A 23,749-nucleotide genomic window follows, 5' to 3' on the forward strand; every position below is an offset into this window, starting at 1 on the left:
AAATAGTAAAACAACTCGGAATTGACTTAAAAAATGAAATGATGAATTAAAAATTAAAAAATGAGATAAAATATAGTGTCCAGTTAAAACCGATTCCAATAGAATAAAATATAGAAATGAGTAGTCCCTGTAAAAACATAAATGGACCTATGAATAGTACTTAGTAAAAAGATGTGTCTTTAAAGCCCCGCTCGAAATGGACCGGGATCAGGATTAACGCCGTGTTTGAGTGGGTGGTGAATGGGCATGGTCGTGCATAATTAGCGTTTACGTAACGGTTTGAGCGCTGGCGGTGTATCTGTGTAAGCTGTTTGCTCCCCTGCTCACGGTCAATGCCAATAACGGTACAATCAAGAGGAACACGAGCTACTGCACTGCAGCTAGCAGTATGTTTGCATCATTTAGAACTGTGAGCGGGACACAAATGGCCAGTGGGCTACTTTATCAATTCATATTTGCGTGGTCGCGGTCAGCAACTCCGCCTAGCGTGTACGATGCCGTGTGTTCGGACGATACGGCCTCCCACCACAACCTTGCTAACGCTGACAGCCATAAACCACGGTCCCTCGAGGGACCGTGCATAAACAGAACAGGCGACATGCGGTTTAATTCGGATTGCGCAAGAAAAAATTCTATTCGATTCCGCTCTGTGCCTACCCGAAAAAGTATATGTAAGCTTACGTTATGGAGCTAGAGACGGAGTCGATGGATACGTTCATGTAAGACAATATGGCCGGCATTGAGCCTTGACCGTGAATCGCTGGCAAACTAACGATTTGGGACATCAAGAGAGCATTTTTTGCAGTCTGTGTGCAGTAGAGTTATTGGGGTGGGCATAGATCGGAATCGAGCTGATTTCGGCAGATAAGGTATCCACAAACTTAGTACTTTTTCGTGCGTGGTACAAATTAGGACCGCGTGTCATAGGTATTGTCTAGCTGCGCTAAAAGAGTACGTATATGGTTGAACTTCTGCTGCAGTTCTAACTTCTCTCTCTCGGAAAATCGATGTTGCCACGTTTGGTCTTGTCGCGAACTCGCCTAAGATTTCGTGCTCTGATAGCTTCGGTGGTAAGATATGACGGAACGTCGACTGCACAATTGGCCATGGTGATAAGATGCTGACGAAATATCATCAAAACTACCGCTACAACAGACTGAGGAGACGGTCGACAGAACCGCTTATAAAGACAAAATTTTCAATATGTAAATGTGACCTTCACATTGGCAAAGACTTACAGAACGACGCTTACGAATGCGATGGTTTGTTATGGAAATATGACCTTCAGAAACGACGCTCACAACAAAGACGATAGTTTATTATGGAAATGTAACCTTCAAAATGACCTAACATTCTCACAATGACACTAGTTTATAAAGACAAATTTTCATTATGTAAATGTGACCTTCACATTGGCTAAGACTTATAGTACGACGCTTACGAATGCGATGGTTTGTTATAACACTAGCATTCTCACAATGGCACTAGTTTATTATGCATATATCTAACCTTTACAGTGCAAATGTAACTTGTAAAATTAATCCCAAATATGCTACATGATAAGAAAATGTTTTCTTTTGGCACAACCCACCCCAAAAAAGCTATCTCAATTTAAAATATCGCTCACCAATATGCCAATTTGTTTTGTTTCAACTGGTCGCATAACCCTTCAAATGACTCCGTCCTCGAACGTACCACAGATCTGATGTACGTCCATACTCCGTCTCACTGTTTCTCTTTGCGGGAATAGATTGTTTGTGGTACGTCCATACTCGTAGCGATATACAAATATAGGAGAGCATGGGATCTTCTAAGCTTCAGCATCTTGATGTGTCACGCTGTACTTTGCTTTGTAGCGTGGTATTTATCGAAATACCGGGTATGTTTATATTTTACAGCTTTTATCACGGTCCCTAGAGGGGCTGCTGTGCTTTTATGATGAATTTGGACAAATTTTGAACAAGAACATCTACCTGTTCCGTCTCTTTTATCTGCCTGTTACAGCAATCGAATCACGATTGTTGGTCATATTTAGTTTTTCTACCTTTCAAGTACGTGTCGATAGCGTTCAAAAAGTCTTCGTACGTGACAGATCGAAAAGGGTAATGGCTAGTTGTGATATTTATAGGCGAAGGAAGACTTTGAAAATGTGTATAAAACCTGCAGCATATAATGTCCTAGACCAAATGGTAATCTTAGAAACACTACAATTCGCACCAATTATTATAGGCTGCAAGTGTCGATGTTGGCCTAATAGAGCAGTTCACGGTTACAGGTTTGTTACTAAATATAGCTATACGCCCGCGACATCGGACACTGCTGCTTGGTGCAAACAAATTTTATCAATGTTGCATATACATGGCTGTTTTTGCAGCTTGTACTCTGAGTCGTGAACATGCCTTTTAGTATTCACTGTTACACTAGCAGTCGCCTACTAAGAAGTACTTCCATCATCTTTGCATACGTAATTTTCACAAGCGTAATCTAAAACTGCGGATTAATATTTATATTTGCATATTCGTGAAGAACGATGACGTAGACTCTGTACAGCCTCATTGGAAATGTCATTGGGCCTTGGCGTCACAATTAGAATTTTAGTTATGCCGTTGGAAACACTGTCACCGTAATCATAAGAAATTTAAAACAAGTACTAGCAATAAAAAGACACAAAGTGGTCGTCCAGAACTTTACGTGAAAATTCCTAATCCGAAAGATGCGTTGAAGTCGAGTACCTACATGTACTCTTGTTCCACCGCAGTTTGAAAGTAGAGCAACTAAGGGCTTATTTACGCAATGAGACAATTTTACTTGTTTCGGAGACGATATCTCTGAGATAATTTCAACTCTTTTCAATTGCAGGAACGTTTCGGTAGGATAAAAAATGAAATTACGAAATGTGTTTACAGTTTTATATGTCTTCTCGTCACCATGCACCATAGACTTCGACAATCGTATCGCTTTTGCCGTCCAAGACGTCACCAGGGACTTTTTGGCGGGTTACCTACACAGGATACGGTCGAGGTGTCTGTTTCCCATTGTTTCCTTTGCTTTTAGACTTGTCGGGTAATCAGGCTTTCCCAACTTTGGTGAACTAGAACTTGTCTCGTTAGTACTTAGGGTATATGAATATTCATAATTATGTCGCCTATATGTCTGGCATTTCTACTGCTAATACAATTTTATTACGATCATGACTCAGTAGAGTCTCCGAATTCGAATGTTCAACATGTCTCGTTCGATGCACCTGAAAGTAAACTCTGAACAAGAACACGCTATTCGTGGTTTGTTCGCCCATTACGGTTGGGAGCTTCAAGAAGAGTTCGAGGGCAATTGCCATGACAACATCGTCGCCGACAGTCTTCTGAATGACAGTGGCATTACAACCGATGTAGTAGCAGTCCCAAGGGACTCTAACTGCAGCGAATGTGAGTCCTGTCTGTGTCAGCCTTGCGTCACGACATCCTGGCAAGAGTGGCTTGGTGAGGGTCAGAGACCAAGCGTCCTGAATGCCGGCGTCAGGAAGCGCATTTACAAGAAGTACTGGACAATGTTGGACAGAAGAGGCGCTTGGAAAAACGAGCGATACTTGTCCAAAAAAGCTGAGCTGATGCAGGCAGTTGGGGTTGTCGTCACGAAACGGCAAGTAATGCCCGATTGCGTGTTGAAACAAGTGCGGTCACTGTATCCAAACCTGCCTAACCAGCCATACAGTGGCCATCGGTGGATGTAGATGGCATAAGTTCATAGCGTGTGTAATCCAAATGCACACACAAACCAAACGGCCCTTTTCAGGGCCACCAATTTTTCAAGAAAGGGAACTACCGTATATTGATTGTGTCGATTTAGATCGTGTTCCAAGCGCTGCGCCTCCTGGTTCCGTTCACCCAGCCCGGCCCCGCGTACGACACTGTGTGCCCGGCGTTGGGTACACGGCCTCCGTATAACTAGCTCTGCATGGCAGGGCTGTGTGTTACCGGCGTGATACGGCCTCCCACCACAGGCCGTATAACGCCGTAACAAACAGCCCTGCCATGTAGAGCTACATGGACGATCTGCCCATGTAGAGCTACCGTATAACCAACACTACGAACACACAACGTCGTAGGCACTGCAAAAACAAGTTGAACATTCATTGCTACATCTTCGACTCTAAAACAAGACCGCAAATGCATTTGCAGTCCAGTACTAGTGCTACTACGACTTTCTTCGCTAAGGTATGGCCCGAGCTGTCTCGGCAGATACGCTCTTGGTTTACTTTTGTAATCGATCTTGTGTGCACAACAAATGTTTGCGCATTTGCAGCTTTGCGCGTCCCTCAGTGACTGACAGCTGTTTGAAACTGGTAACGACCGTTTTTAGCGAACGCGTCTGACTGTCCTGACATTGATTTTCCCTAAAAATCGTCGCCATGTCGAAGAATTACGCTATGTCTGGTTTATCATTTTGTGGCCATTATGTTTACAGTACAGTAGGAGCTGTTACAATGTCAGTAAGGTTTGCGTGAGACTCATTTTCGGTGATTTTCGCGGAGCGGCCTGCCTAGCTGTTGCAAGTTGTCACTCAAGCACCATGATGAATTTCCAATGAGGTAGGGGGCCTTTTATACCCCGCACACCGGTTTAAAGCACGTTTAAAACAGTCAATAGTTTGAGCAGTACGAATTTCATGCGGCAAAGAATTCCATAAATCAGGTGCACACACAGAAAAGGCTCTTTGACCGTACGCTTTGTTAAACTTCCCTCGTGGTGGCACTAACCGTACGGAGTTCGATGATCGCAGGTCTCTGGATGGGACATACATTTCGGTCAGTTCTTTCAAGTAAAGTGGTGCGATTCCATGAACAACTTTAAAGGTAAGTAGCAAAACTTTAAATATAATGCGAGCCTCTATTGGAAGCCAATGCAGATCAGTTAAAACTGGAGTGATGTGACAAAATCTACGTGTACGGCTAACGAGGCGAGCTGCAGCGTTTTGGACTGATTGGAGACGTGCAAGTTGATCTTTGTGGACACCATAGAGGAGACTATTACAATAGTCCAATCGGGAAGTGACAAACGCGTGGATTAATTTCTCTGTGGTTGCTGTATCAGTAAATTACGTATTTCACTTAGCGCTAATTCTTAAGTGTGTAACGGACGTGACCGCGACATGGACAGCCTGGTACCTAAACTCTGACCCCTTGTATAAGCATAACTACCTTTGTATGTAAATTATTTCAATACGTATATGTAAATTGTTTCAATTTGCATGCGTCCATTGTCTTCACAGGAAGCAAGGTAAGCCGCAACAGTGTTATCAAAATGTCCTTATAGTTACAAAATGCCATTTCAATATTCTTATTTCTAACTGTGTCTTAGGACTTGTAGGCCATACAATTGTATTTATTTGTGCCCTTTTCTTATCAGTTGACGGTAACTTCAGTCAGTATTTTGTTTGTACCGAAGTGGGTCCCAGAAGGTAGAAGACTGCGCAGCTTGCAATTCAATCTTTCATTGAACTTAAAAAATTTAATTTTTTGTAACACAAAACTTAGAGAAATATTTCCAGAGAATCAACATTTGTTTTTGTTTTGTCGTCACGGGTTTCTCATTTGATTTGCATGGCAAATATTTTCTACTTGAAATAAAGCAATGGGCGTATCAAAATTTCCTTAAGCCATAACAATATACATTTCTTCAATTGCGCCTACACTATGTCGGCCATTAGTGGAGAGGGCTGGCAGCCTCGGGGAAACTATGGCAGCTGTGATACCTAGGTAATATAGATACAGGTTTTAAATTGATGGCGAAGTATCGACCCATTTGAATACTGACAGACAATGTCATCATATATTTTAGAGTATTTTTAACAATCTGGAAAGTTTATAAGTCACATGCTCTACTTCAAAGATCAAATGATAAACGCTCCTTTGGAAATCCCCTATCGCCAACCTCTGCGCCATACCTGTATCTCTAATTGACGTCATCTTTACCCACGTCTATCGCATAGAGCCTAGGTAAATACTGTGACGTCGTTATTTCGACTGGCGAAGAACCAACTGAAGTTTGATTTTTTAGAAACTTCTATCGCCCAGGATCATGGATAGTTCAAGCGAAGAAAACGGACTGCTAGTCTTTGGCGTTCCAAGCGACATTAATAGTTCCTTAGCTGAAAGGAAGTTGATGATTCACTTCCAAAAGACAGCAGTCTCTGGTGGAGCCGAAGTTGATCGCGTAACGGTATCGAGCACCCACTCCAATGCCTATGAGGTTTACTTCCAAGAAGACCAAGGTAATGTCATATACATTTTCTTTCATTTTTGTCGAAATTGTGATTGAACTTTATATTTTCGCAGCGATATTGTAACATAACTGCTTGTTACACTTGCAAAAACACCACTTGCCATGTAGTGCAATCGACCAAAATACTCAGAGAATATTTTTGACATTAAACGAAACCCATGCAGTAGTGGGTAGGTAGCCGCTAATACAATGTTCTGTAACGTTATGGTGTTTAGGAAATATTAAGGCAGCTTTTAAATTCAGACAGATATTGAGTCATTTAATTCCACAGTGCAACACCAAACTGCGAGGACAGTTTTCATCGAACGAATCTGAGATAAGATATTCTATATAGTTGTACGAGATATATGGAGGTCGAAATACCCTCTCTTGATTATCTTGGTACGTATGACTTGGCCACCCGAATTTCAGAAAGCGTGATTTCAACTAATCATACTTTTTTCAAATACTTGCAGATGCTGCCCGTATAGTGCTACAACAGCAGTTTCAAACTATTGATTTCGGCGGTGAGCAGTTCATTTGTACGGTGATTGGATTTCCTAACCAACATCAAAATCGACGAGACAGAACCCATGAAGAGAAGGTTAGTCTTTTGAAAGTCAGTGTGATACTGCTACTATACAGTTTCGTCACCTTTTATGAATAATTCGGTGCGCTCTTTAACTTCGACAATCTCAACATTACAGCACTAGGTTACTTCGTATTCATAGGTCTTCGCCTATTGCAGTTCATGGTTTCATTCGAATTCCCTCCAACGGGCAAGTCACGAGACATAGCTCAAATTGATTTTCTGCAATGACTTCAGTTTATGTAACTGTTGAACGCCATAATAGCCATTCTTTGTTGCTTATTAGTTTGTCTTTTAGTCTAAATTTGACACCAGCTTTCGAATTGTCAAGCATGATAGTTTGCGAATACACTAATGAAGGAGTCTCGTTTAGGGATCCAGTGAGCGAACAGAGTTCTTTACTCTGGTCCATTCTAAAAGTCAAGTGAGTTTAGTTGATAAGGGCTACCACTGATTAAAAATCTCTATTTATATTACTGCCAGTTGTTTGTTTATTTTACTTAAATATCTGCAAAAATAAGGTTGATTAAATATTTAAAAGAGTTCTGGAATGAGTTCAAAACCCGAAGAAAAAATTTAAGAATAAACATTTTTGAAACAAATGATAAAATCAAGGTAAAAGAATCAACATTCGTAAAATAAGAATAACAGTAACCTACAAATCGAAATATAATTCAACCTTCAAGTTGGCCAATAGCAGCTTCAGTATACCGACATGCTTTTCGGTGTATTTGCGTTACCAACAGTGGAATGTGAAATATATATCACATGTAATCAGTTGAACGATGCCGAGAGCCGTCATAGGTCCAAAGGTTACTGGCACGCAATGTTTGGAGTTCTTATAAAGCATTCTTAACTTTCCTCATGTGGAACCGGGTAGGCCCATCGAGAGTTTGTTTGCTCACACATATTTTTCGGAAAAAATCAAAGGTTTTTAATTCCCTTTATTTAATGAAATATTTCTTTTCGAAAAATCCAACATTACTTTTTAAACTTTTTACTTTAAACTTATTGTGTTTTTCTTACTGTTGACAGCTGCATTTTAAAAGATATCTTTCGTTTTTTGTTTAATATTTTATTTTCATTTGATGTGCTAATTTGTGCAATCAGCGGCAGCTTAAAGTAAAACATTAAAACAGCATCTGTTTATCTGAGGGATTTTACGGATATGTTTCGATAACATGCGACGAAAGAGGGGTACACCTTTTGGCGAGAAAATCCTGGTCAGAATTAAGCCTTACCATGATATTACATGGAGACAGCTACAATTTATAGGCATAATAAAACAAACATTAATTGCAATTACCCAAATAATCATGAGATAGCGGCGGCGTTGACCTCTGTACTGTTTGTTCTGCCGGTGGAACGAGCTATCTGCCCAGATCAAAGACACACTACCCACTGATATGGCTTGTTGATTTTAAAGAAATATGAGTTAGCAAAATGGTTATCACAAGGTCATACCCACAAATGACATACCGCCTCCAATGCTCAGTATATGAATTTTATCCTCTCATTGGCCAAGGATTATATTGGTCAACCAAAGAGAGCCTGTCGATCATCAAGTAAGGAGTTCGGCTCTGAATATGTCCGTTGTGGCTAAAGGTTATCATTGATTTACTGCTAGCCAACCGACATACTAGCTCACAAACTGATATGCTGTCATAAAGACAATTATCGCTATAAGTTTAAAAGTATATCGCCCCTTATAAATATCAGTGCACAGAGATAATCTTTTAAGCGATCGATCCACTGTTCAACACAGCACACAGGTTCATACAAGGATGAAGAAAAGGGAAAACCTCAGGAAGCTTCAAATGCGCCAGCCAACATAAAATGCATGATTACTTTGAAAGAAGCAGAGATAAAGCAACTCGAGATGTGTGACTTCGTAGAGACAGTAAAGCAAACATTCCCAAACTTGGCGATGACTCTAAGACCAGGGACCGCCAGTATTGACCTCCATGGCCCAAGTATCGAGATCGAACGCTGTAAACTGATGGTTTATGAACATCTCCGAGAGCTTCCAATAGCCAGAATTGCACCGCCATCTTCACCAGCCGTCATGAGTTTTCTCAAATCACTTAAAGGAGAGTCATTAGTCAGAGAATATTTCAGAAACTATCAAATACGGGCGTGTTATTTCGTGGACAACGGCGATGTAATGTGTTCTGGTATAAGTAAAGAAGAGACAGATCGAGCCAAAGCATTCCTAGCCCGCGAGATAGTAGAAAGTAGAGTTAACTTGGAAGATAAGGCGGTCACAGTAGCAAAGACGGCCAAGTTTTCAGAGATCATCCGTAAACTAGAGGAACTAAATGAATGTCTCTCTATCGATATAACTCGACATGGCACCGTGGTCCTTGTCGGCAAGGATACCTCTGTTTCAGTCGCAATGGATGGAGTTCAAACTTACATTTTGTGCAATCAGGAGATCGAACAGTTCGTACCATTGGAAGCTGGGCGGCTTAGATTCCTGTGCGACATGAAGGAGGGGTTGTTGAACTTCGAACAAACATCAGGAAGACACTCTGTGAAGATAGAGGTGCAACGTGGAGTAGATCAGTGCGGTGTAAAGGTCATTGGAGTGAAGCATGAAGTTGATGGCGCTGTCCAGGTTCTGAGAAACATGTTTGATAAAATTGTCAAACGTCGCCATGAAGTTGATAATCCAGGAATGCAGCAAATCTTCAAGGATCGTGACAAAACAGACTACCTTAGACTGATCGAAGTCGACTGCAACTGTGTCATCGAAGTGACTAAAGAGCGCCCTAGTCTATCTGATGATAGGAAGAACAAAAAGTCGACGCTTCGGAAAGACCCCGAGCACAGTGTTAACATTTTACTCAAACACACGACGAAGGACGGGAGACGAATTGTCGTTGCCAAGGGGGACATAACCAAACTTCAGGTCGATGCAATAGCAACAACAGCAAAGCGAGATTTTGGAAGTGTATCGGGTCTGTTTAAAACCATACAAGATGCAGGCAAGTGAATATGAATAACGGTACTGAAACTTTTTTGCGACTGATTTCCCCCTCTCCACTTTCCCTAATGAAAAAGAAAAACATAACAAATGAGATCAAAACAAAACTCTACCATTGCCTTTCTTGTCTGACGTGTGCATCTAGTGCAGCAACATTTTCCATCTCGATATAAAATATTACCTATACATGATTGAAAGTAACTTCTTTTAATTACGAAATACTTTATCTACCTCAACAACATACATCTTTGCTGGACACTGATAGACACTAGTTTTGAAAAATTTTGTCTGTTTGTACAATGACACAGAATATGATTTTTTTCGCAATAAGGAGGTAGCATACAAACTCCAACGTACATACTAATGTACAAAGAAAACGTTATGTTTCAATAGCACGACCTCTTTCAAAACAGGTGGCCGAGAGATACAGTCTGATTGTCAAGAGCTGCTTCGTGCTAATAATGGAACACCTTTCGTGATCGGACAGGCGGTATCAACGCGACCAGGAAAGATTACATCATGTGCCCGCGTGATCCACGTATTCGGCCCAGAGTGGGACAAGGACGCAGAGCGAAGCGTTGTAGACTCTCTTGCCGACTCAATCGAGGCGTGTCTTCGTGAAGCTGATAAACACACATGTCGTACAGTGGCCATCCCCCTTATAGGCGTAGAAGAATTTGGAGTTCCTTTGGATCTCTGTGTCAATACCATAGTCATGACCATTAATGAGTTCTGGACTGAAAATCAAGAGCGGACATCAATCACGAAAATATTCTTAATCGAACAAATGAGAAGTAGATGCAAAGCGTTTGCTGATGCAGTGAGATCAGTGTATAATGTAGAAAACGAAGTTATTGAAAATTCTGAATACCAAGAAGGTGGGTACCTAGGCATCAATGTCCGTCTGTCTGTCTGTCTGTCTGTCTGTCTGTCTGTCTGTCTGTCTGTCTGTATGTATGTATGTATGTATGTATGTATGTATGTATGTATGTATGTATGTATGTATGTATGTATGTATGTATGTATGTATGTATGTATGTATGTATGTATGTATGTGTGTATGTATGTATGTATGTATGTATGATGTATGTATGTATGTATGTTGTATGTATGTATGTATGTATGTATGTATGTATGTATGTATGTATGTATGTATGTATGTATGTATGTATGTTGTGTGTGTGTTTGTTGTGTGTGTTGTATGTATGTGTGTATGTATGTATGTATGTATGTATGTATGTATGTATGTATGTATGTATGTATGTATGTATGTATGTATGTATGTATGTATGTATGTATGTATGTATGTATGTATGTATGTATGTATGTATGTATGTATGTGTGTGTGTGTGTATGTGTGTGTGTATGTATGTGTGTATGTATGTGTGTAGTATGTATGTATGTGTATGTATGTATGTATGTATGTATGTATGTATGTATGTATGTATGTATGTATGTATGTATGTATGTATGTATGTATGTATGTATGTATGTTGTATGTATGTATGTATGTATGTATGTATGTATGTATGTATGTATGTATGTATGTATGTATGTATGTATGTATGTATGTATGTATGTATGTATGTATGTATGTATGTATGTATGTATGTATGTATGTATGTATGTTTGTGTGTGTGTGTATGTGTGTATGTATGTATGTATGTATGTATGTATGTATGTATGTATGTATGTATGTATGTATGTATGTATGTATGTATGTATGTATGTATGTATGTATGTATGTATGTATGTATGTATGTATGTATGTATGTATGTATGAATGTTTATTATCAATAATAAGTGAAATCGGAACAGATTTCCTTATACCTCATTTTCTGTAGCTGTTTGTACCTCTGTTAAACGCAGTTCCCTATTTTCAACTTTAAATTAACTGAGCCTGGTCAAACGTTTAAAAACCCGTAGTTTTGTTATTGATTACTACTAAACGTTCAGATGTGATTGGTCACTGGAATTATTAATTGTGCGACAAAAGGGCATGTGTAGAGGGAAAATTATAAACTGCGTCGTTTTACAATATCTAAGCAAGTAGGCTTAATTTTAAGCAACTGAATTATTTGTTATGAAATATGAAACGTTATTTAAATGTATTTTATTCAAATAAATAATCTATTTATAGAGAGAGAAAGTCAAAAGATTAGAGTGCACAGATCAAGGTCAGTATCCAGCGTACCAAAACTACCACCATTTGCAAATACGATGACCTACATCGACAAGACCAGGGTAATGACACCAGAAGGAAAGAATGTTAACCTTATCTTTGGCAACATGGCGACACAGAAGGTATTCCGTCACACTTATAGAATGATTTATACTCGGGTCAAAGGTGAATTTGTACCGTGGGCGAGTTTGAAGTCGAAATGCACTATACTGTCTTAATCTTTCATAAGTTTTCGTCAATTTTACTTCACAACAATTTATAAGTAGTGAACACCAAGTAGCACTTATTGCGAGAACCGTTGATTGTGTGTTGTGGCGTAAGCTTGAAAGGTTTTATTTAAATTGTATGCATATCGATAGAATTGCACTTATTTCATTATCATGGCTTTGCGAGTATCCCTTAATTTGTTCTATATGACGTAAAGAGGAAACAAACAACTCTCTCCTTAATGAACATACTACAACAAGTAAATAGATATCAAACATGAACCGTAAACCATTTTTTCACCAGGTTGATTTGATGGTAAACAGCATCGGTAAGGAATTGGACTTGACTGCTGGAGCAGCTTCAAAGGCTATTTATACCGTTGCTGGTCAACAGTTGAAACATGAGTTGTCTGCTGTCACTAGGGGGCGTCCACCAAAAGATGGAGACACGTACGTCACTGGGGGTGGCAATCTCTCGGCAAAGCATGTGATTCATGTAATATGTTGCACCTGGGGAAGTAATCGGCCTGAACAGGTGGGTTAAGCTCTGCTCGATTTTATGACTTCGATTGTAATAATCGAATGAGCATGGCGAAACTAATCAATGAAAATAAGTTGCAGACCCCCGGGAGTGCTTTAATTTAAGTTAATTTAATTTAAGTTAAGATGGGCACGATTCTTTAGGGAAAGAAACTGCATTTATTAATGAAACCGACCAGTACATGTCATGACAATGCAATTTATCATCTTAGTCTTATTCTTACCTTTGTTAGCTAAATCGCATTTTTATTTTCCAGACATTACGAGGCATTTTGCAGGAATGTTTTAGGATAGCTGACTTAAACTCGGCCTCGTCAATAGCATTTCCTGCTATTGGTACAGGAAACCTTGGTTTTCCCCGTGATCTTGTGGCGAAAGTAATGTATGAGGAAGCAGAGATATTCAGCCGACGTCGTGCAACAAGTACTCTGACTGACATAAACTTTGTCGTCTATGATCTGGATCATCCAACAAAAAAGGTATAGAGTATATACGAGACAAAAAGGAATACTAAAAAGACGAGTTAAAATAGAGGATTTGTCAAATTTTGAAAAAATGAATTTTTGAAACCAAACATTGAACATAGATACATAGCTACATACTGAACATATATACTGGACAAACATACATACTGAACCTACCTACCTACCTACCTACCTACCCACATACCCACCCATCCAGCCACCAAGCCACCCACCCACCCACCCACCAAGCCACCCACCCACCCACCTACCTACCTACCTACCTACCTACCTACCTACATACATACCTATTAAATTACATACGTATATTAAATTACAACATCACGGGTCAACTAAAACATAGTGCCGTTATGTCACACTCTTCAATATATCTATTTGTTGTAGTCGTTCAGCAAAGAAGTACAGAAGTATGCATCGGCGCAACCTACTTCTCCCGGCTCACCTGCCGCTGTAGAAAAAATGCGAGGACATGAACGTGAGGGGCGGAGCATTAGTATGAGTCATGGTGCGCACGCAACGGGGAATTCTGATGTATTGAAAGCGAACCCGTTAAAAGGTACGTTGAACGAATTCAAAATAAAAGGTATAAACCAAAATTATATCACAAATGTGTGATGATTGGTCAGGCTTCTAGCTGCTATAGGGGCATACTGTCGTACCAAAAAGTAATGCGAACAAGTAGATTGCTGGATTGACTAACAGATCAAAATTAATTTAACGATGCACACGGCTCATGGCATAAGCCTCTTGCCAATGTTCAACTGCTGACTAAGTGACTTAGTGACTGACTGACTGGTTTAACGTATGGTTGATGATTCAATGAATAAATGAATGAATGCAATTGGCCCATTTATTTTGCTATTTTCTTTGACTGACCTGCTGAAAAACAAATATAAGAAGATATCATCACTTAAAGTTATCATTGCATTTCCGATATCTATGTTGCATTTTAAAAGCAGATCTCGCGCCCTGTAAAGTAAAACAATTGTAAAATGTTTCAAACCATTGATGACAACTGGATTATATCTTTACTAGGATTTGTATTTGAGGAGTAACACTTCATACTATAAGAATGAATTGTATTGGCATTAATTATACTCACTATTTCAAATATCTTAAGGAGTCTAAAAGAATGACAAATATATTTTGTAGGATACAATTTTGAAAAATATTCTGAATATGTCAGCTATTGTCCTTTTACACCCATAATGAAAACAAAACAAAACTAAAAAATGACATAACAACCGACATGCACGTATCATAACTGTTGTAGATGAACAGCTGTATAAAGACCTTTACTTGCATGGAAACCACGAATGGCAGATGTCAGTTGGATCCATTCGTGTACATGTTATCAACGGTGATATAACAAACGAAACAATGGACTGTGTTGAACATCGATAAGGCAATGTCAAAAATCAAAACGGTCCTTGCGAGGGAAGTGAACACTATTGTGAGTACACTAAAATAAACAAAGCCATTTTCAAAATCTCAACGACTTCTGAGAGAGAGAGAGAGAGAGAGAGAGAGAGAGAGAGAGAGAGAGAGAGAGAGAGAGAGAGAGAGAGAGAGAGAGAGAGAGTCAGTAAAAGTGAGACCGTATTCTGTATTCGAGCAAAGAATTCAGCTCTTTGCAAACTGTCGGGAAATATTCCCCGTTATTGCAGATAGTGAAATACGTGTGAAAACATTGTAAGTGCAGAGGGGGACTGCATATCGCTGACATTTGTTTTACGATTTTGTTTATTAAGGTAATAAGCAAACCATCTGTGAAAATGTTGAACAGACAGCAAGTAGAGAAGATCAAGCGATTCGGAACATCCTGTAACGTGAGTTCCTCAATTTGAAAATTGCATGTCACTTTGAAAATAATTTGGTCTCGCCTTCTGTAGACTGGTCTACCTACTATCACCGTCAGAATGTACCAATTGCTAAGTTTTCTAAGTGCAGCAAAAACCTGCAAAGTTTGTTATTTCCCCTGTATTTTATCCCGTTCCTCTAGAAGCCGTTGCGATTTAATTGTGTTATATTCAAGATTATGTTAAATTATGTAAAATAGATGGTAGTTAGTTGACGCTATATCGGAAATCTTTCCTAAAACCTGATCCCAAAATGTCACTTTAAAATTTGAAAGATCTTTTATCACCTTTTGTAGTAAAGCACTTGGTTATCTTCATTATTTGTAATATTTTCGATCAAAGGTGCGCCGTTAATTTGGAATATTTTCGCAGAAGTTTGAAAAGTAAATTCATTTTGTTTCATCTGAGCAGTTCGTTCGATGAACGCCACATTATTACTAACGTCAACAACGTTTATGTTGAGAAAAGGCGAATAAAATACAAATGCTACTTGATCGTTAGAGCCTTGTTATTACTGAAACAATTTTGGATATCAATTGAATGAAGCCTTGGCCCACAGTAGATGTAGAAGTTATGTAAAAAAGTGTGCACATATTTTTACAAATGCTAATTTTCGCCTTTTTTGCAAAGATACTAAGTCGAGAATATAAAAAAAGTCATGAATATGCTTTTCACGGTAACGCAAAATATATCATGCGATGTTTTAAGGGAATAATATGTCAAGATTAATTATAAACTTCGCACTAGGAACTGTGTGCTTTGTAGAAATCTACTGATCACTGTTGTAAGCAGGGTTGCCAGACGTTTGTTGTAAGCATAATATAATTTCTATCTTCTTATTAACAGGTCACCGTTGACCATATCAGTACTGGACGAGTTCATCATCTCAAACTTCATGGTACTCCACATGATATTATACAGGTTTATGACATGATCAATAAAATCTTGGATAATATTGTGAAAGAAGAACAGGGCCGGAGAGAAGCTGAAATTCACGCTAAAAACGTGAAGTGGTACTTTCAAGACGGTGAAGAATATGAGGAATATGAAAAAGAAATATCTGCTGTCATCGAACAAGCCTGCCAGAGAAGTCAACCTGAGGTCGAATTCATTATACATGGCAGTCCTTACAAGATTATCTTTAAAAGAATGGTTGAAATATCACTTGACGACGAATCAGAAGTGCCAGTACAAAGATTTCTTACTGAGGGTAAGAAGAAATTGATTAAAAGGTGACTGAACGATGAAATAAGATAGATAGACTAGACTGATAAAGACAAACGATCAGAAAGAGATAAAGGAATATTAAACTCAATGCAGAACTGGAATTTATATTTCGAATGGTTATTCTAAGGTTTATGTCTCTTTAGTGAATATTTTGTAATTTGTTTTCAGACGCGATTCCCCTTCCACCAAACTGGGAGCCAGTGGCACAAGACAAGCCTTTCAAATTAGTCAGCCTGGACCTATCAACATCTGAGTATCAAAATGTCAAGTCTGCATTTATCGAGAAACTTGATGACAGCCGGAACGTTGTTGATATACATGTGAGTACCGTGCTACTTCAAAATCAAGAACGCTCAGAAAACAGACAGTCTTGTTCTTGATATAAGCCACTTTGATAATTACCATTTTAGTTTCATGGTTTGTTTTGTTGTTATTTTGGGTGAATGTAACATTTCATAACCCATAAAGACAAGTTAATTTCTTCTTGCATATAGCGACTGGCAGCTTTCTTTCTGACATGTCTATATTCAGTGTCTGTTTGTCTGTGTCGCTTGTAACTTTCTCATTATCAGTCTAAAATATTTCATGCCATTGAGTTATTAAAAATGCCATTCTTTTTTTTATGCCTGTACCATTTTATTTGTTTGATATGGTATCCTTTTCTCTACTTTATTGCAAACTATCGCTGACAAATATAATATGATATTTAGTCCTAAAGTGATGCCAACACAACTTTTGTTGAGCACCTGGTGTAAAGAAATCAATATCTGTTACAGATTGAACGGGTACAGAACTCAAAGCTGTATCGCCAATATATGGTCTTAAAGCAAAATATGGATGCTCGCAAATCTGGTGTTCAAAATGAGAGAAACTTGTATCATGGGACCAAGGAAGAATCCTCTACTCTCATCAATGCCACGGGATTCAACAGAAGCTTTGCAGGATTACATGGTAAGGATTTCCTTTAAGGTGGAGCTACACGTTTTCAAAACAGTTTTTGAAAAGAATATGTTTAATTTAAGTTGACAAGGAGATCCTCTCAAACTATATATTTTCAAGAAGCAAAGAAACGTTTGTATGGTAGCAATAGTTTATGATGAAGGATGAAGGGATTGTATATCTGGGGTAAAAACCTCAATTTTGGTAGTAATGATAACGAATTATTTAAGAAAAAACTTGATACTATTTTCTGCAATGTAATATTTCACTTGAAGCAATATATGTAGAAAAAACTACTTTTTATGTTATCTATACTCATTCTAAAATGGAAGGGTTGAAAGACAGACACTCAAAAAAAAGATTAAAAACATGATAAGTCAAATTAAAATGCCTCACATTCAAAATGTAAGACCTTTATAACTAAACAAAATAGTGGTAAATTGTTACATAGCATTTAAAGAGCATGATGTGAAAATTTCAGAAAATTTTACCCAGCCAGACTGGAGTGAAATTCTTTAGAAATCTTAAAATTGAGAAAAATGAAGCCGTGAAATCGGTTGATTTGCTTACATTTGCATCAACTAACACTTCTTTATCACGCAACTTACGACTGCTTGACAAGCTGAACAAGGTGAACGCAAACATTGTTTAAATCTCTGGTTAAAATATAGGTTAAATTTTGAATGAATATTTGCAAAAAAGTGATTTTGAGCAAAATACACTGTGTTGGGTGCAGCGCCACCTTAAAGATAATTTTTCTTCTGTCATCTGAACGAACATTCCCTTGATGTCAAATGATCTGCCTTGTTACAAAAGCTCTGACCTTGCCCTAAAATAGATCATTCATAACGTCGAATCACATTTTCTGTCTTTACTGTAGCTGCCGCTTACGGTAAGGGTTCCTACTTCGCTGTTAAATCCGAGTACTCAGCAGGAAGAACATATTCGCCGCCAGACGATAATGGTTACAAGTACATTTACCAGTGCAAAGTCCTTACAGGAGAGTATGCACGTGGTAAACAAGACATGATGGTGCCCCCACCGAAAAATCCTAACAACCCCACTATTTGCTACGACAGCGTTGTGGACAAAATTGATAACCCAACCATCTTTGTTGTGTTCAACGACGCTCTTGCATATCCTGAATACCTTATCAAATTCAAAGAGGCTTAATTTAAAATACTGCAACGTTTACGAACGTTTTCCTATACCCTAACTCACATGGTATCGTTTTAATATCATACAACAATCGCCTGGACTATGTAGTAGCAAAGTAATAGCATTCACATTCCTCTTCCATTTAGAAAAGTATAGTCTCACAATATCGATTCTCATTAAGTAAGAACTAGTTATGTATAGTCATTATTATTCAAATTTCGCTGATATTTGTGTATGGAATACTCAATTGCAGGGTGCGTTCTACGATTCGCTGAAAGGACAAAAACGAAAGCTGTTTGCTGTGTTTCGTATATATTAAGATTTGTTAGTTCAAAACTAAGATGACTTATTGATTTAGGTCATGAGAAGTGTAATGCATGAAAATAAAATCAGAAGTGACTCAGTATTTACATAAGGGTCTGAGGGCGCCTTACCTACAGCTGCATTAGAGTATGTGTTCAAGAAATTTCAAATTTTCCCATTGGCTTAACCAGCAGAACAACTTTGTTAGTCTATGGAATCATTTGGATAGAAAAGTTGTTAGTTCATGGAATCATTTGGATAGAAAATAGAAAAGTTCTTTTATACGAACTTACAATGGCTATGTTATAAATTTACACAACAGTGACGAATTAAGACCTCTTTATACATTCTTGAAATATGCCATTTATGAAATTCCAGGCGAAGATTTCTCAGACGAGGCGATAATTTACATGTACATGGTAGTGGTAGTTTGAACCATTTTACGGTACGCTTATTCGCTGTCCAATTTTTAAATTGATGCACTGTTTGTCTTTTCAGTAATTCTGAAGGTGAATTTCTTAGCTGGCGGTAGTTTAGTCCACGCACATTTCTCTTTTCACACTTTTTGGTTTTCTTTCTGTATCGCCGACTATTACTTTTTATGTTTGTGTAAAATTTTCTGTTTGTAATATTTGACAGTCTCTATCTAAACTATTTGACGTGTAATGTATCCGGTTATACATCAGCAACGGCTGGCTCAGTATGCGTAGCGAACGAAGGGGCTGTGAGAGAGTCTACTCCCTTAGGTGCATTACTACCTATGTATGGTATTTTATACAAAACAGTCCATATTTTAATAGCTTAAGCTCACCTAATCTAATGAAGTCAATAACCAAACCCAAACTTCTGAATTAGTTATAACTACCGACCAACAATAGGGGATCATCGTCCTAGCTAAAAATCATAAACAACTCATTAGGTTTCAAAAGTAACGGTCACAGATGAAGCTGTCTTTAGTAAATACCAATGACGAATGTATTTTCTAATAGTTTGGAGACGTAAATGTTCAAATAAAGGAGGCATTTGTTTGTATAAACACACTGAATAATGATGAATAGTTTTAGCTCAGATGTTCACACATGTGAGTTATTGTCTTACCGATATCGTCTGTCTGTCTGTCTGTCTTTCTGCCTGTCTGTCCGTCTGTTGGCGATATCTTAAGATTGCTAAATTCGCAGAAAGACAATGAGTACAATTATATGAGAATATGTAGTCATAAATACAGTTGACAACTCTTGCTTATGTGTGCCATCATGTTGACGATACGATGAAACAACAATAATGAAAGGTATTTAGCATTTTAACGTCAGGTTTTTGCTTATTAGCATGACCTTTGGCAATAAGTGAAATATTACTTGAAGAATTTGGTTATAGTTGAGGAAACCTAAAAGGTCATGGTTGTAACGAAATATATTTTGCATTTTCATGTTAGCTTATTTGTAATGTACATATCTAATGAGCCTTCACAAGTTCGCATGTATCAGTTGAAAGACTTGACAAGAAGCAATTAGACTTGCTACGTAAAGTGATGATGCAATGACCTGACAGCAGTGACAGAAATGTAGCATTTTCATTTCAGCTAATTTGACATGTATACTAAGAGATTTTTCTATTGAAGGAAAGGGATCTTTTGTTGAATCGTAATGACACTTCTTGTCATATGTCGTGTTACAGATGCTCCTCAACTCTCTTTGTGTAGCCTATTACTACGTCATATTCATTAATCATGTAATTGGTTGACAACGTAGGCACCCAGCTAGACATAGCCGACTGATTAAGTTTCATATAGAAAAAAAACACCGCGTAGTCAAATACTTGGTAAAGGTAAGACTTTGTGTCTTATAAAACACAGCAACTATTTTACTCGTTTCAATTTCAAACTGAAGCTAAAATGATGTCATTGGCGACCAGGAGATAAGTAAAATTGATAGTATAAACACAAGGAATAGCAAGCAATACATTCTTGTATTAATTATGATAAATAACAATGAAGCAAATTTGAACCGGGTCAGTGTATGCTTAATATAGTCCCCGTTCCTATCTTAATGTAGTCCATCAAAGAAAACAGTCAATATCAGTTGATTAGCCACCCTAAGTCCCTCTATTATTTATTTCTATGGAGCACCAACGCAGAGGATTATCGTCCTGACTAAACAACTAATCAGCTGTTTATAAGTTATATGTAATTCATAACCTTTTAGGTACCAGTTACAAAAGATAACGTAACCTTTCCAGAATTTGAACTGGACTGGTGTACTTTAGACTACCATAGAGAAAGTTGAGTTGTATATAGTATTTTTATATAGCACCTGTCCATTTCAGATAAATCTGACGCAGGAACTAAGTGTAACCGTAATTTACTATCTGACTTATTGGGAATCATGATAGCAATTTATCTCTATACTACACCATTTCCATGCTTGCATTCAACTTTGCGCAAGCTTATTAATATGAGGGTGGGTAAGGAAAGAAATCGATCGGATTATTCAGTTATTGCCTCCGGCTAGTTATAAAAATCAAAAAATCTCACAGGGTATATCCATCAAATCACTATCCACGATTGTAATCACGATTCACTTGACTATCGCCTTTAGAATGACATTTTCCATGAAGGAAAGCAAAGTCTGTCTACGAAACAACCCTTTTGAAAGTTCGTGGCTATTTTCCTAATTATGCATGTGCTATATTCAGAAGCATGCGTACTTGAAAGACGAAGGCAACATGAAGAAAATTGATTGCGGTTTTATAGGCCTGAGAATGTTTCTACTAAAGATCTCTTACCAACGACGACAGAATGCTAAAGAGACATTTATTAAAACTCCGATACTGTGACCTTCGATCTGCAACCGTTATGGTTGCGAAGTTAATTTTTTAAGTATCTTACCTTAGTGTAGTCACAGAGAAACATAGAGTCGCAACGCTTGCATGCCTTATGTTCCACGGTCGTCTTGGTAGAATATTGGCTTTTCATATTAAAATGAGCTTTAAAGGTGTTAAACTTTTTGGAGGCTTTGTTTGTGGTTGATAATTACACGACGTTATGCGAAAAATACGACGAGATGGCATCGTACTGCCAGTCGCGTAGCAACCATAGTTACTTTGTGAGCTCTCAGGCCAGAAACACTGCTTAACGCCAATCAAAACATAACACGCCGGCTGTTTCATAAACATGTCCTTCCTTGATGCATGTGTAAAAGACGGCATGACTGACCGTAATCCATTGAGTAAAACCAGACAGTATCGATAAAAGACTTTCAAATTTCAGTATATGTTAATAAAAATATGAGAGGAAATTTTAAAACGGTAAAACTCACTTTCCTGAAGCTCAAAACACCCCCGTTTTCGCCAGCACGTCAATTCTGCTCAGCACCACACGAGAACAACAACACAAACTTTGCCGAACATACTTTCGCTTAACAATAGGCGAAAATCCGAAAATTACGGAAGGATTCATGGTCGGCACTCTTCGGAAAAGAGAGGCGAGAGCAACCTGAGGCAAGGCGAACATGGATGGGTTACCTAACCGCTTCACGCCTTAAACAATACCCGTTGCGACTCTATCTATGTTTCTCTATAGTGTAGAATTTTCACGAATCCTGTTGTACATTGCATCTAAAATGGCGTCGAATGATAAGAAAGATGCAAATAGATGAGAAAGAAATGGAACGAGAAGTTTGTAGAATCAGGTACAGATAAGATAATGCTGAACTCTCTGTCGCGAGTATTTGCATTGCAAACCTTTATGTCAGAGTGCTCCGTATTTGTAATATCATGTATATCGCTGTTTAGAGTAGACCGGCCTGGAAAAACATTCTATTATCCTACCAGTGCATACCCAAATACTGTCCTCACAGCCGCGCATGATGGGCGATTTCGATCATTGACAAGAATTTCACCATTTTGAGACTCCTAATGCAATATAAAGAATTACATCAAATCATTTGTATGAGTCATAATGACAGCCTGATATACAATTAATTGAAAAGACTTTGCATAGAACATCACGGTTGATGCTTGTATTTAAAATTTCTAACAAATTAGCCGAATCATATCAGAACAATAGCTAACGATATGGCGGAATAAAATTATGCCACAATGATCACTTTGCCGAACAAATTTGCACGTTTATTTGTGTTTGCCATAGTATAGTAAACACATATTACCTGGTCATGACGGCCTCGGGTAATAGTGATGTGTTTCTGGTAACACACGGCACCTCGGGGTAATAGACGGGCGCTATAGCCCGAATAAGGACCAGGTTATAGGTGTTTTATAACACACCATAAGCTCATGTTGTATTATGTTATAGTTTTTAATGCGTTTTGATATTTTTGACCGCAACAATCCATTGTGACAAGTTTACTTACCGATATTGCCACAGCTGTTACAGCATGGTGCCACTTCTTCCAAAAATATTCTAAGCATACCTAGCAACATCCTTGATTGCACTTGAATCATTTTCGTCGATGAGCTGCTCAAGTTCCTACGCTGTTGGAATGGAAAATCTATCTGTTTTAGAGAGAGGCTCGTCGCTCATCCTAGGCGCACATCACTTTCTAGTCACCTGTCATTGTTTGAAAGCTGCAGACAACACTACGGTCACGTGACCGGGTACTTTTCCAAATTTTGGGAAAAACTTTCCCTAGCGAAATAGCTTTTCAATAAATACCCTTTGACGTCACTTTTGTCGATCCGGTGGGGACTAGACGTATCTATTTTATCGTCACGTGACGTATTCTGGCGAATCGCGACACGGTATGAGTATGTGGCGTGTTATAATACAATTTACATGCCAGGAAATGCCAAGACATTTTGACCGGTGACCTCGCTGTTAATTTATGCAGGAAATTACAATAACAATGCTTGGTCCAATGACGTAGTGCGTTGAGGGCCGGATCGCCAGTGGTATAGGGGGAGGAGTACCTTCCCGATGGTGATAAGTGGTGCGGATTACCGTCGCCTCGGTGACTGCCGTATACGCGTGCCAAAAGACACCGTCCCCGTCTCGGGGCTGTTCT

The 23,749-nt window shown here is 38.5% G+C and overlaps 2 protein-coding genes across 2 annotated transcripts; both read left to right on the forward strand.

Annotated features, from left to right (window-relative positions):
- Positions 1–3,226: 3,226 nt before the first annotated feature.
- Positions 3,227–15,076, forward strand: LOC139143014 (protein mono-ADP-ribosyltransferase PARP14-like). The gene is made up of 12 exons (XM_070713205.1): positions 3,227–3,643; positions 5,269–5,276; positions 6,074–6,270; positions 6,737–6,864; positions 8,615–9,836; positions 10,249–10,713; positions 11,976–12,139; positions 12,528–12,758; positions 13,021–13,242; positions 13,630–13,801; positions 14,519–14,698; positions 14,997–15,076. The coding sequence occupies exons 1-11, from the start codon at positions 3,227–3,229 to the stop codon at positions 14,647–14,649; spliced, it is 3,357 nt and encodes a 1,118-aa protein (XP_070569306.1). The 3' UTR covers positions 14,650–14,698; positions 14,997–15,076.
- LOC139143016 (protein mono-ADP-ribosyltransferase PARP14-like) lies at positions 15,021–18,443 on the forward strand. The gene is made up of 5 exons (XM_070713206.1): positions 15,021–15,074; positions 15,951–16,314; positions 16,500–16,651; positions 17,108–17,282; positions 18,151–18,443. The coding sequence occupies exons 1-5, from the start codon at positions 15,021–15,023 to the stop codon at positions 18,441–18,443; spliced, it is 1,038 nt and encodes a 345-aa protein (XP_070569307.1).
- Positions 18,444–23,749: the final 5,306 nt, after the last annotated feature.

Source organism: Ptychodera flava, chromosome 10, assembly GCF_041260155.1.
Source record: "Ptychodera flava strain L36383 chromosome 10, AS_Pfla_20210202, whole genome shotgun sequence".
Lineage (NCBI taxonomy): Eukaryota > Metazoa > Hemichordata > Enteropneusta > Ptychoderidae > Ptychodera > Ptychodera flava.

What these genes read in the sequence shown, in the direction of transcription:
- LOC139143014 (XM_070713205.1), top strand. Translation starts at nt 3,227, where the DNA reads ATGTCTCGTTCGATGCACCTGAAAGTAAACTCTGAACAAGAACACGCT. An exon ending in GCAACATGGCGACACAGAAG is followed by an intron (nt 12,140 to 12,527) that starts GTATTCCGTCAC and finishes TTTTTTCACCAG; the next exon opens with GTTGATTTGATGGTAAACAG. An exon ending in TGGATCATCCAACAAAAAAG is followed by an intron (nt 13,243 to 13,629) that starts GTATAGAGTATA and finishes TATTTGTTGTAG; the next exon opens with TCGTTCAGCAAAGAAGTACA.
- LOC139143016 (XM_070713206.1), top strand. Translation starts at nt 15,021, where the DNA reads ATGTTGAACAGACAGCAAGTAGAGAAGATCAAGCGATTCGGAACATCC. An exon ending in GATTCGGAACATCCTGTAAC is followed by an intron (nt 15,075 to 15,950) that starts GTGAGTTCCTCA and finishes TCTTATTAACAG; the next exon opens with GTCACCGTTGACCATATCAG. An exon ending in ACAAAGATTTCTTACTGAGG is followed by an intron (nt 16,315 to 16,499) that starts GTAAGAAGAAAT and finishes ATTTGTTTTCAG; the next exon opens with ACGCGATTCCCCTTCCACCA.